At 47.9% G+C, this 14,252-nt stretch overlaps 1 protein-coding gene across 1 annotated transcript in view; it reads right to left on the reverse strand.

The window, feature by feature from the left end:
- Positions 1 to 483: 483 nt before the first annotated feature.
- OPN4 (opsin 4) overlaps positions 484 to 14,252 on the reverse strand; it is a 31,143-nt gene continuing 17,374 nt past the window's right edge. The window contains exons 7-11 of the mRNA XM_043980162.1: positions 12,652 to 12,759; positions 10,665 to 10,848; positions 8,616 to 8,762; positions 7,045 to 7,080; positions 484 to 1,338 (exon numbers count right to left, since the gene is read on the reverse strand). Of these exons, the coding sequence (XP_043836097.1) occupies positions 1,300 to 1,338; positions 7,045 to 7,080; positions 8,616 to 8,762; positions 10,665 to 10,848; positions 12,652 to 12,759 (514 nt within the window). The 3' untranslated portion in view covers positions 484 to 1,299. The remainder of the gene's footprint in view (positions 1,339 to 7,044; positions 7,081 to 8,615; positions 8,763 to 10,664; positions 10,849 to 12,651; positions 12,760 to 14,252) is intronic.

Genomic DNA, 14,252 nt, shown 5'->3' on the forward strand with positions numbered 1-14,252 from the left:
TCCCTCCTCACCCCTACATTTAACCTTCCCTTGTAACATTCATAACACACACAGGGTTAAGCAAAACCAATTGACAAAATGACCTCATATGACACTGAATGTAGTATTCTGCTCCTGTGGTTCCCCACCTGTCTGATGGGACAGAGAGGCAGGAATGAGTTCCATTCTCTATTGTCCCAGACCTAGATTGATGATTACAATCACTCTGAACTTGGCTGTCTTCCTGTTGCATCTCCCCCATCCAATGAGGGGCAGTAACTAGTGAGAGGCCTAGGGAACCTTGGGCATGAAACCCTACAAAAGGATCCCTGCAGGCTGCGTGTTACCTTTGAAAACCTCATATTAACATTATCTGTGTCCCATTGTATTTTTATTTACTTGTCTTTTCAGATTGCCCAATGATGTTCTACTTTGGTTCTGGCTTCACTCCGGAGTTTTGCAGGCTGCCAACCACGCATCTGACACCTCTGCACTAGGCACGTCTAAGACCGTAAGTCACAGAGGAGATGCCAACCTGCTTTGGTAAAGGGAGTTTCCTCACTTGGGAGTTCTCGATGCCAATGAAATCCCAATGCTCCTTCTAACACCGTCCCACTGGCAACAGAGCGAGGGTGAGTGATTCTATTTTACCCTTGGGAACTTTTTTCATGAACCCTGCATTAGAACCAGAGAGCCCTCAGATAAACATAAAGAGATTAGAATGGAAACTAACCACAGGCACACAGGATTTGTGCCCACGTGTTACACACACACACACACACACACACACACACAAATGAGGTTAACCCTTTCATCTGTGAGAACTGTTTAGTCACAGAGGGAACAATGGAGGGAAAACAAGATTACAAACTTGGTGTGATTCAAACACCCCAGCCCAAATGCCGATTCTTTTATTGTTAGGTAGTCACCACTTTTTTTTAAACAGCTTATTTTCCAAAGGATACAAAACAGCAGCAAAATGACCAACAAGTTGTAACATTAAAAAATTCCACTTGGGAGCAGCCGGTCAAACCATATCCCAGTTTCTCTGTCTTCCCTGAAATATGTTGGGGGTGAACATTGCTTGGAGAGTAGGGCATGAGAATCACGTTGCAAAGAGGAAAGGAAGGGGTCTTGTCCCCGCTGGTAGAGGGCTACAGAATCACAATAGGGCATGGACACTTGACAGCATCTAAAGTGTTTTGATTTCCATTTTCACGGTATAAGTGTGTGAGTGTGCAGCAGGGCTGTAGACTGGGTGTTTTCCAGAGGAAGTAGATACCTCCAAAAGCACAGACTAGTGAGTGGCATCTGGGTAGGTTATATTTGAAGATCCAGGCTGGGGAGCAGGGTCCCTGTCTGGGAAAATAAACAGCACAGACTTGTCAGGAAGGGAGAACCACAGGAGGGCTGGCGCCTTGCCCTGGAGGGAAGAACTCTGGGGAATTCAGAAGCAGATCTGCAGAGACTCTGGGCCCCCTGTGGGTGAAGGGGAAGGTTAGGGAGTCTGGCCTCCTTTATCCCTTCGAGGCCAAGCCAGCCTTAGGTGTGTGACATTGAGCAAGGCAAGTAACCTCTCTTAGCCTTATCTGAGAAATGGTGATAATAACACATGTAATGCCTACCACACTGCCATTGGGGTCCATGATGCCAAGCAGGTTTAGAGGCCCTGGGAAAAGTAGGCAGTGGTGCCCCTCTCCTCTACTGACACCAGAACACATCTGAGGTCCCGTGTCCAGCTCTGAGCACCACGTTTTAGGAAGGACATTGACAAACTGGAGTGTGTCCCCAGGAGGGTGGCCAAGATTCTAAGGGGACCAGAACCCAAACTAGGACAGGATCAGCTGGAAAAGCTGGGCTTCTTTAGCCTGAAGAAAAGAAGACCTCAAGGGAGCATGATGGCTGCCTTCAAATATGAGAGGGGCCGTCATGGAAAAGGGGATTAGGCCTGTTTTGCTTGGCCTCAGAGGGCAGAACAAGGATCGCTGGGGATCAGTGACAGACAGGCTGATTTGGGCTCCTTCCTGACCGTTGGTGCTGTCCAAGGGAGGGTGGGCAGTACTGTAAGACCGTCGGTGAGGACCTTCTTACCGGAAGGGTCCGAGCAGAGACCGGTGAGCACTTGTCTGAGATGCTGGGGGCAGTGATGGGGGAGGGTGGGAGATTCATTCATGCTCCAAGTAGGGGCAAGACCACCACAAACACACAGGTCAGATGGATGACCCTTCTGTTCTAGGAGCATTTCTGCTTTTCTGAATGCCCTATACCTCTGTACTCCATCCCTCTAGCCAGAATCACAAAGGTAGAAGAGAGAGACAGGGAGGAAGATTGGCATGTTTTCTTGAAAGGGGTCATAGGTCCACAGGCTTAGAGCCCAAAGGGTCCTTAGAAGAGATCTATTCTAAAACCCTTATTTTACAAATGGGGAAACTGAGGTCCAAAGTGGTTAAGGGACTTGCTTAGGCAGCTAGTTGGTAGAAAGGATAGAGTGCTGTATCCAGAATCAGGAAGGCCAGAGTCTGAGTCTGTCCCCAGACATTTACCAATTGTAAACAACACTTACCAACCAACTGTGCAACCCTGGGCAAGGAACTACCTCTGTTTCCTTTAGTTTCCTTATCTCTAAAACGGGAATGATCATCACACTTATGAACAGGGTCACATACGAAGTGCTTGGAAAACCTTAATGGGCTGTTATGGTGATTTTTGTACCAATTCACATGGATGGTAAGTAGAAGGGGTCTGGATCATCCCTGAAGGGCTCGCTGAGGAAAGTCCTTCAGATCACTAAGCCCGGCACATGGGAGATGGGAAGGGGCCAGGGGAGGGGGGAGGTGTCCCTCTAAGGGAGGGTGCCTGGTGTCAGGAGATCCATGTACAAGACATTTCAAGTGACCCAGAATACATTCTTCTCTAGCTCTGATCCATGTTCCATTCTCTCACTGGGCAGATGAAGGTTAACAGCTGTGCTGCTTTTTATAGGGGCCAAGTATTTTTTGTGACATGCTGAACACCAGGAGAGTGAGATTCACACATGTGGGCTCCCAGTCCCTTTACAGTCTTACACAGTAAGGACATTGGCAAAGACCCCCACAGTCTAATACACACACACACACACACACACACACACACACACACACTCTTAAATGCCATCACCTTGAGTATGCCCTGCCCATGCTCACACAGACGTGGGCAAGGATCATTGCTAGCCGCACAGTACCCTAAAAGGTGTACTCACAGAATATGTGACACAAGTTATGGTTTATCCTTTTTTTTCTCTGTGTGCCCAGTGCCTCTCGCCCTTTGAGCCAGAGTGTGTGTGTGTATGTGTGTGTGTGTGTGTGTGTGTGAGAGAGAGAGAGAGAGCTTCTCTGACCCTCCTTCACAAAGAGCTGGCAAGGTTGGGATTTTAGACATTATCAGTCCCATTTAACAGTTGAGGAAACTGAAGCTCAGCAGGATTAAGCAACTCACTCCGGGTGGCATAGCTGGCAAGCATCAGTACTAACTTGTGCTCTCCCTCCATCTCACACAGTTTTTTCCCCCATTTATAACACAACAAGAGGGGCAGCTAGGTGGCACAGTGGATAGAGCACCAGCCCTGGAGTCAGGAGTACCTGAGTTCAAATCCAGCCTCAGACACTTAACACTTACTAGCTGTGTGACCCTGGGCAAGTCACTTAACCCCAATTGCCTCACTAAAAAAACCAAACAAACAAACAAAAAAACCACAAGATACAGCACAACCTAACATAATTTTAAATCCCCTTACATTCATGTACAGCTAGACCTATACAAAGACACACAAACATAACCTGCGTGCTCTCTATCTGGACCAGGTGGGGAATTGGCCTGACGGAGACCCAGGGTCCCCCTAAGCAGCTGGGCTCCCAAAGGCACAACGCGGAATAACAACAAAGAATGATAACTGGAGAGCCGGGAGAGTGAGCAGGGCTGGCCCTTCTGTCTGGGCCAGGCTGACCTCTGTGGTATGATAGGGAGAACTGAGAAGGTCTCTCTGCTCAGAACATCCCCTCTCCCCCGTCCGCCTGCCACCTGTTGCCAGGCTAGAAATCCCACCCTCTGAGTCCCTCCTTGGAGTCAAGCCTTTGTCTTCAGCTCTAGCCTCCCTCCTCCCCACTTTTACCCCCATTAAAATGTCAATAGGTTGGCCAGGAGAAAATGATCCCATTTAGCCAAAATTGCTATTTTTGTTTTGTTTTTTAAAAAAACAAAAACACAGAGAAGGGGTTAGGAGAGGCAAGGAGTCCTTTATGTCCAGAGATTGGGAGGGCAGTGAATAAAAGTGGGCTAGGTCGCTGGATCCCTGAGAAAGAGGAGATCCAGTGAAATGGGGTCTTAGGAAGATATTGCTTCACTGAAGAAGAGTTCTGAAAAGGGAAGAAACAGAAACCTACTTGGGTGACTTGTAAGGAAAGGGATAACCTGGTTTTTTGTTTGTTTGTTTTTTAGTGAGGCAATTGGGGTTAAGTGACTTGCCCAGGGTCACACAGCTAGTAAGTGTTAAGTGTCTTTGGCCGGATTTGAACTCAGATACTCCTGACTCCAGGGCCGGTGCTCTATCCACTGCATCACCTAGCTGCCCCATAACCTGTTTTTAATGTGGGGTGACCCATAGGAGGGCAAAATTACTCTGTATATACAGTGACTTGGAAAGTTGTATGGAACTTTTAGGACGAGTACAGAGTGATAGCTCCTTGGCTAAGTGATTAGCTACCGGGAATATGGCAGAGTGCTTGACCCCCACCATTCAATTGGAAGGCTTCCTGATTACCAGAGGGCGAGCTTAAGTGAGGTACCGGCCCTTTGGGCTCCCTCCAGAGAGTGTAGTGGGTGAATCCCCAACCTGGGAAGGAGTGGAGGTAGGTACTATGCTCACAGGTACCGTGGGCAGCAGGTATGGTGGCTTCGGGCCCCTGGTCTGATAAGGCTTGTGAGCCCCACTGGGCTTGGGTAACTATAGGTAAGGATTCAGTTAACAATTATAGGTGCCACTCCGTCTGGAACTAGGTGGTTTCCTTTCATACGCCTCTCTGAGGGTGTTATATTTCTGAATTTTTATATTCTCTTTTTCCTTGTAAATAAACCCAAGAGAATGTACTCCTGTGGTCTAGAGGGGTTGAAGGCAGGTGATAGAATGGGAAAAAAGGGGGAGTGAATGTTCATAGCTGGCTGGGGCGAAGAAAGGAGAGTGGTTAATTGGAGCATAGGTAGAGTGGATCTCTGAACCCCTATAGCAGAGCGTGGCTGGCTCAGAGGCTTTAGGTTGGGGTTTAGTGATCAAGAGAATTCACAAAGTAGTGAAATGGTAAAAAGCCTTGGGTCAGAAGGCAAAAACCTCCTAGACCGGGGCAGCTAAGTGGCGAAGTGGATAGAGCACCGGCCCTGGAGTCAGGAGGACCTAAGTTCAAATTCAGCCTCAGACACTTAACACTTACTAGCTGTGTGGCCCTGGGCAAGTCACTTAACCCCAATTGCCTCACTAAAAAAAAAAAACCAAGAAAAAAAAAAACCCTCCTAGACCGGCTTTATGAAGAGAGGCAGGATCCCTGAGACATCAGATTGTTTTAGCCAGTCTCTGGGGTTCGATGGTCCTGGGTCCTAATCCCACCTCTGATGCTTAGCACCGGTGTGGCCTTGTCACTTAACCTCTCTGGGCCTCAGTTTCCTTACCTTTAAAATGAGGGGAACAGGAATAGATGCCTTGGAGTTTCCTTCTACCTGGAGAGCAGGGCCTCTTACAGTATCCCAAACCCCTGGGGTGCAGGCAGGTGAAATCTATGGACCCCTTTCCAGAATCAGGTTTGGAAATGTTTCAAATACAATGCATAGGGTCACAAAGGAAACCAATTCTATTGAAATACCGCATCGAAATATTTTCTTAAAGCATGGACCTTGGATTAAGAACCCCTACTCTAAATCTCTACTACAGCCCCAGGGCCCAGGGTGGGACCCTTGAAACAGCTTCCCACTGTGCTCTGGGCCCATGGTGGGGAGGGAAAAACCTTTAAATATTTCCTCCAGACTCCCCAGAGTCACAGACCCTCCAGAGAGCTTCTTAGTCCAAACCTTTAATGGCTCTAAGCGCCCTCAGCAGCAGCACTGTTGGGAGCAGGCCAGCGGGGCAGCTGGGCCCTTGGCCATAATCCCAGCCCTTTCCTGAGGCCACAGAGCTGCAGTTACTATTTACTGAAGGTTCACCCACCTCCGTCTTTGCCCCTATTGAGCCTGTGAGGAGGAGCATGAAGCCTGAAGCCTGCCTTGGCCTTCCTTACTAAACCTGGAACTCGATGTTCTAATTCCTCTGTTCTGTGTCACAGGAACACTTCTCTGGTTGGCCTGTGCAGATTTATGCAAATTAACGTTCACATTTGTCTGAACCCACAGCCTCATGGGCGCCCCTCAGTCAGAAGTGGGTATAGGAGGTTCCCCGGCCTGCCCCCGTACTGATATGTCAGAGTAAGAAGGGGCTTGAAGAGACAGACAAATCTGCTGTCAGATAAATTGTGATTTTAGCCACATCACTGGGGGCCCCCCTCCTACTTCCAAGTGGACCTTGTTGGCTTGAAACCTCTGTTCCAGCCCTGGGTTTCAGCCTCACCCTTAGTACCAAGACATTCTTGAGAAGAGTCTGGCCCCTGGCTGGGTCTGCTTCTTGTTGGCATGTTTACTTGGATCTCAAGATTGACCCCCAATGAGGAGGGGATTCCTCAGGACCCATGATTCCTGGGGCCATATATGTAAAACAAAAGGCAAGGGGGGAGGCTAGGTAGTGCAGTGGATAAAGCACTGGCCCTGGATTCAGGAGTACCTGAGTTCAAATCCGGCCTCAGACACTTGACACTTACTAGCTGTGTGACCCTGGGCAAGTCACTTAACCCTCATTGCCCTGGGGGGGGGGGGGAGGAGGTACAATTAACTTCAAGCCTGGAGTTTCCTGTCCCTGGACTCCAAGGCCGACCTTGGGGTTGGACAGTTTGGGTAGACTGGGCAGCGTCTCAGGCTTCAGGGTTTGGGCACTTAGAGCTGGGACACCACACTCACCTCCAGGAGGGATAAGTCATCCATCTCTTCCAATGTCTAAAGGCAAAAAAAGCAAGAGTCAAACGCCCTAGGAGCTGACATGCTTCCAGAGTCACTCACTAGAAGGATATTGCCTAGGAAGAAAACTAGACCATCGGGAGGCACGGGGACATGCAGGGAGCTCAGGGCCCTTTGCTTGCAAACCCCCAGCTTGACAGCATGAAATGCACTGATCTGTAAACCTGTACTTCCTTAACGGTGACTGGCACATAGTAAGCCTTTAACAAATGTTCATTGACTGACTAACGAACCAAGGTCGAAAGACTGGCGTAAGTGCCAGTTCCACCACTAATTATCTATGTGACTGGACACATCTCTTATCTTCCCTAAGACTCAGTTTCCTCAACTGTAAGATTAGAAGTATAATGGGGGCAGCTAGGGGGCGCTGTGGATAAAGCACCAGTCCTGGATTCAGGAGGATCTGAGTTCAAATCCAGCCTCAGACACTTAACACTTACTAGCTATGTGACCTTGGACAAGTCACTTAACCCCAACTGCCTCACCAAAAAAAAAAGAAAAGAAAGGAATATAATAACAATAAGTCATTCTCTATCCATTTCAGGGACTTGTAAAGATCAGGTGAGATCTTATACAAGAACTACTTGCAAAAGCTTAATATTTGGTATGAATGTCAGCTGTCATAACTGTCATATAAGTGGCAAAAAATGAATTTCAGTGGTTTCTATTTTCATCAGTATAATCACCATCATCATTAAGGGCTTAGTTGGGTGTTAGCAGTTCCACCCAGGGGGTACCTGGTCATATAGCCTTTTCTGGCCCTGCTAATTAGCATTAACTTTAGCCAAAAGGCTCCTAAGTCTTGGAAATATTGACTCCTCAGACAGTGGCCTTGGCCTTGGCCCCTTCCTCGGCTACCAACTAAAGACAACTTTGGCCTTCCTCTTCGCACAAGTAATGCTCCCTTCTCTCATCTTCCCTTCCTCTCCTTCTTTTTTTTTGGCGGGGCAATGAGGGTTAAATGACTTGCCCAGGGTCACACAGATAGTAAGTGTCAAGTGTTTGAGGCCAGATTTGAACTCAGGTCCTCCTGGATCCAGGGCCAGTGCTCTATCCACTGTGCCACCTAGCTGCCCCACCCTTCCTCTCCTTCTGCTCCCTCACTCAACTTTCTCTGCCTCCATGTCTATCCATGGTCAAGCCCTGAGGCCTTGAGAGGTACCCAGTCACAGGAATTAGGGAGTTCAGTGGGCTCAGCCACCAGGTCGGCCTGGCTCTGCCTGCACGCCACCCAGGCAGCCCCTTGGCCCCTGCTCAGCTCAGCATCTTCCCTTTCTCCTTCTCTGGGCTTAGAGTAAGAGATGGGATGGTCCTTAAACCTCATTTATCCCAACTCTCTCATTTTATATATGAGAAAACTGAGGCTCAGAGAGATGAAGAGGTGACCTATGGTTACATAAGGCCAGAGGCAGGATTTGAACCCAGGTCTGGAACTCTTGGGATTACTCCACATTGTCTCCAGGGACACCCCCTAGTTTGGGTCTGGCCTAGAGCTACCATCCTGCCACAGTCACCTTTGCCAGAGTCTCCCAGCTGCGCCCCTTGGCCTTGGCTGCAGCCGTCAGCTCTCGTGTCCCCATGATCTTGTGGTCCATCCTGGAGGAGGCCTCTTGGTTCTTCAAGGTCAGGTTTGTGGCACCTGCCTCAGGGTTGTTCCAACCCTGAAAGGGACCCATGAGAAGAAAAGTCATCACTCTGGGCTCTCTTCTTGGGTTCTGAGCCACGCTATCCCTTTGATGGAGGAGGGGAGTGTGTACCCTTGAGAAGTAGAAGAAATGTTTCCTTCTTTCTGGGCAAACTTAGTGCCTATTCTGCTATCAACTAGCCACGTGACCATGGCCAAGTCATTCTCCCCTGGACCTCAGTTTCTTTTTCTGTAAAATTATGGGCCTGGATTAGATGATCTCTCACATGCTATGATTCGGTGAGGCCACCTGGTACAGTGGAAAGAATACAGGAGCTGGGGAGAGAAGAGCTGGCTTCTGGTTCTGACCTTGTGTGTAGCTGCGGAACGGTCACTTTATTCCTCTGGGCTTCCCCTCTTCCTCTGGAGGAGATAATATCTGCTCTACTGGCTATTAGTGCTGAAGAAGGAATTCTGGGAGAATCTCTAAAAATTTGAGTTGAGGCAATGCAGGTAAAAAATACAGATGCAAAGTGGCATTTTTCCTCTTGCAGTCATGCAGCATTCAACTGCATATATGAGGTCTCCAACAAGTGATCACCTAGTCTTTGCATGAAGCTCACTAGCGATGGGGAACTCACTACCCACTTTTTGGATAGCTTTCTTTATTAAGCACTTTCCCTTAAACTGAGCTTCAAACAGCCTCTCTATTAGTTTTACCAGTTAATCCTAGTTCTTGGACCCAAAAGACAGAAGTTCAATCCCTCTTCTCTAGGATAGTCCTTCAAATACCTGAAGACAGTGAGACTTTTCTTCTCTAAGTTAAACTTCCCTTATTCCTGAACCTGCTTCTCAGAGAGCAGGGTCTCAAGCCGTCTCACCCTTCTCTGGATGCTCTCCATTTTATGAATGTCCTTAATAAAATGGGGCATGGGAGCTATTTTGGTTGACTCAGCAGTGGATAAAGCACCGGCCCTGGATTCAAGAGGACCTGAGTTCAAATCTGGCCTCAGACACTTGATACATACTAGCTGTGTGATCCTGGGCAAGTCACTTAACCTTCATTGCCCCACAAAAACAAATCAAAACAAAACAAACAAAAATTTCTCACTCCTTATTCTCCTTCTTTGAGGCTGGTTGTTTCTGGCCCATTTCTAGGTGTGGGTCTGAGATGGGGTAATAAGAATAAAGAAGAAGGAGGAGGGGTTCTTCTCTACCCTCAGACAACCCCAGGGGACTCAGTCTACTTCTTCAGTCTGGGGGGGACAACTTGACTCAGGTCACACAAATTTCCATATTCCAAAAGTTAATCTAATATTCAAGCTTTCCGTATTGTAGCCCTGACCTGCCTCTCCTACCTTAACTCTTGCTTCTGCCTTCCATGTACTCTAAGTGCTAAAGTCATCTCATCACTGGCTCTTGGATCCCACCACGATCATTTCTATCTCATGTCTTTCTCTGATGCTGCTCCCTGCTCTTCTCTGCCTATCTAAATTCTACCTAACCTTCAAGGCCCAGCTGAGATCTGGTCTCCTCCACAGGACCTATGTGCTAATTATGATTTCCTCCTCCTAAGAATACATAAGAGTACAGTCTAATCATTGAAAAGAATCCGGCTTGTACTGTTGCTGTTTTGTCGTTTTATGGGTGACACTCATATCCCCTGCTAGATGTGAGCTTTGTGAGGTGCTTAGATTCTACTTTTTCTTTCTCCGGTCTGCCTCACATCTGGCCCAGGGCTTGACACCCAGGAGAGCTAGACACCTTGATTGGCTCAGATCATCTCTTGGGCAGACTTGGGATCCTGAGTCAGCTTGGGCTTCCAGAGGTAGGGAGTGAAGAGCTCTGCATGGAGCCCCTTTCTCTATGGGGACCTTGGAGAGAAGCCGACCCGGAGGTCACATGGGGAGCTGACCCAGGAAGCCTCATGAATACTTACGACTTCGGCCTCAGAACCCAAGGATAGCTGACGTCTCCCTCGGGACTGCCAGCTGATGTCAGATGACGCTTGGCTGGTCATCGTTGAGCGACGGGTGAAGCGGTAACTACTGAAGGATCGAGTGCGCGGGTGCCTTATACCAAGCAAGACCCTAAGGCACGGGAAGTTCTGGGCAATGGCCATTCTGACGATGAAGAAACACAACTGGTTATGTTCCATGCCCTCACGGGCCTTCCCACCATAGAAGACTCTAAAATGGTGAGAAAGAGGTGACCACCCTCCTTCCCCGCAACAGCCCTCTGGGGGGGACTCTGAAGGCATCATGGTATACTACAGGGTAGCAGGAAAGAGTCTGGCTCTGGGTTCAAATCCTACCTCTGATACTTGCTACCCATGTGACTATGGGAAAGTCACTTATACTATCCAGGCCTCAGTTTCCTCATCTCTAAAATGAGGGGCCTGGACGAGGTGATCTCCAAGGTCCCTTCTTGCTCTAAATTCTATGACATCTATGATCCTGAAATGCTGCCTCAGCAGAGAGGGGGCATCCAGACCCTCCCCTATAATATCACATCCCTTCCCAGGGTAAAAGCAAGGACTGCAGCAAGTATCACAGAATGTCTGAGCTGAAAGGGACCTCAGAAATCCCTTAGACCAACCCCCTCATTTTACAGATGAAGAAACTGAGGTCCAGACAGTTTAATTACATAATCACACAGCTAGTAAGTGGCTGGTCTCAAACCCAGATTCGGTGCTCTTTCCACGGCACCGTAGAAGCATCCCTAGAAGAAAGGAACGGACCAACGTCAGGATAAAAAACAAACAAAACTAGATGCCATGTTTTGATTATGCACCTGTATGGGGCCACCATTTTCTAGACCCTGGATGGTGAAAGTCTCCAAGGTGGTCTGGGAATGACAAGAAATAGACATGATTCTGGGAGCATCTTGTTGGGCCTGAGTCTAAAATGCAGAGAAGGAGTGCTTATGCTTCCCCAAGGGAAAAAAAGGCATAAGTGGATGGATTTTCCCAACTCATTGTCTGCTATTTTGGTTGACTTGGCAAGCCTTGGACTCTGCATTCCTGACCTCCAGGGAGGTAGTGACAAATGCATTTTAAAAAATGACATGGGGGCGGCTGGGTGGTGCAGTGGTTAGAGCACCGGCTCTGGAGTCAGGAGGACCTGAGTTCAAATCTGGCCTCAGACACTTGACACTTACTAGCTGCATGACCCTGGGCAAGTCACTTAACCCCAATTGCCTCACCAAAAAAAACCCAAAAACCCAAAGATGGCATGGGTGCAGAAAAGTTGGCTCTTCTTTGTTGACACGCCCAGCTGCTCCTCCCTGAACATGTAGCACTCTCATCTGTTCAGAGTGTTCCCTCTGCACATGCTTATCCAGAGTGTCAGGATCCTGACTATAAGGGTGCCACATCTTCTTCCATAAGCATCCCTGAGAGAATAGGGAAAGGCCTAGGAGATGCTATGCAGGATGTAGCTACTGCTTATCCAGCAATAAAGACTATTTAACCCATTGACGTGTCCTGTGCCTAGGATCTTTAGTGACTTACACTATGGTCCGGCACCTATGACTTTCCTGAAGAACATGCCAAGCAGGATAAGATAGATGTATGCACAAGGAAGGTGGCCCAGGTAAACCAAACTTCCCAGTGGTTTGAATGGGAGGAGAACTCACAGGGAGTGACTGGAATCAGAGAGTCTATGGGACTCTGAAAGGAAGACATGAAGAAAAGGTTAAGAACAGGGCATGGGGGCAGCTAGATGGTGCAGTGGTAAAGCACCGGCCCTGGATTCAGGAGGACCTGAGTTCAAATCTGGCCTCAGACACTTGACACTTACTACCTGTGTGACCCTGGGCAAGTCACTTAACCCCCATTGTCCCACCAAAAAAAGAAAAAAAGAACAGGGCATGACTTATAAGTGAGTGCTGGTAAGGAGGAAAGGGTGGGGAGCTGTTGTGTTTACCTGTACTTGGGGTGGCTGATGGCATAAATGATGGGATTGTGAATGGCAGAGGCCTTGGCAATGATGGCTGGCACTGAGTTCATGTAGGGAGTCAGGATGTGGGAATACCTAGGGTGGGGGAAAACAGAGTTGAGCCTGATGTTGCTGACAGAATATCTGGTCTAACCCTCTCCATCCCCATCCCTGAGGTATGAGCCAATCAATTGCCTTCATAAACCCATTTATTCAGATGCAGCTGTCTTGTCCAACTTATCCCCTCAAAATGCATCTCTCTGGTTTGTCTTACTGGAACTGTGGGAGAACGGGGGGCCCAAACAGATGGAAGTATGTCTGGGATGGAGAAGGGGAAGGAAAAGTCATCAGCAAGGGAGGCTGGAGATATGCCAGCCGCAAACAGCCTTCTTTCCTCTGGTGACCAGTAATAATGCATGCTCATCTGAAACCTAGGATTGTATCAGAGGCCTTGGAAGGTCATACAGTTCATACCCCTGCATTTAGAGAGGAACATTCTTAACTTCACCAGGCAGGTGAGACTGTCCTCTTTGTAAAACATCCTGGCAGGAAAAGTCCACTCTTGTCTTCAGTTACCCATTTTGTTGACTCATAACCCTTACTATGTGAAGAGTGGGCAGCTAAGTGATGCAGTAGATGGAGCACTAGGCTTGGAATCAGGAAGACTTCTCTTCCTGAGTTCAAATCTGGCTTCAGACACTTACTGGCTGTGTGACCCTGGACAAGTCACTTAACCCAGTTTACCTCAGTTTCCTCATCTTTAAGATGAGCTAGAGAAGGAAATGGTGAACCATTTTCAGTATCTTTGCCAAGAAAATCTCAAATGGGGTCACAAGGAGTCAGACATGACTGAAAAATGACTCCACAACAAAAATGGGAATAGTATCTACCCTTGCAATTGCCTTCTTGCTATGTATTCTTGTTTTCCTCTGACCATACTCAGAGAAGATGGACAGTAGCAAGGACCTAAGTAATAACAGATACAATTTCTAGCACTTGTAAAGGTCCAAGATTTCACTGGGTCAGGTACTCTCTCCACTGCTATAAAGCCTAATTATTCCATACTTTGGTGCATGGTCTTCAGACTTCTTGTGGCCAGAAAAAATCCATCACCTGGTGGCAATGAGCCTCCCAGCACTCAGCTAGTCTAGTCCTCAGGCAAGATATTGTCCGTCATTAGGTCTATATGCAAAACTGCTCTGGATTGGTAGAACCTGCCAGAAGTAACTTGGGGCCTACTGGTGTAGACTGTGGGATCTCAGGGCTACCTCCATGCCAGGCAAGGCATGGGAGAAGGACTTTAGTGGAGGAATAATGACAATTAGGATGATGGTGATGATAGAAGTCTTCCTGGGGAATGTGTTGGCTTCCAGCCAGGCTAATAATTGCTTATAGTGACATTACTACATAGTATTTACATATTTATTTTTGTATTATAGCATATTTATATAGTGCATTAAGGTTTGCAAAGCACTCTACAAATACTAAATCATTTTATCCTTACAGCAACCCTAGAGGTAGATGCTATTATTGTCCCCATTTTCTAGTTGAGGAAACTGAGGCAAACGCAGGTGAAGTGACTTACCCAG

Source organism: Dromiciops gliroides, chromosome 2, assembly GCF_019393635.1.
Source record: "Dromiciops gliroides isolate mDroGli1 chromosome 2, mDroGli1.pri, whole genome shotgun sequence".
In the NCBI taxonomy this organism is placed as follows: Eukaryota; Metazoa; Chordata; class Mammalia; order Microbiotheria; family Microbiotheriidae; genus Dromiciops; species Dromiciops gliroides.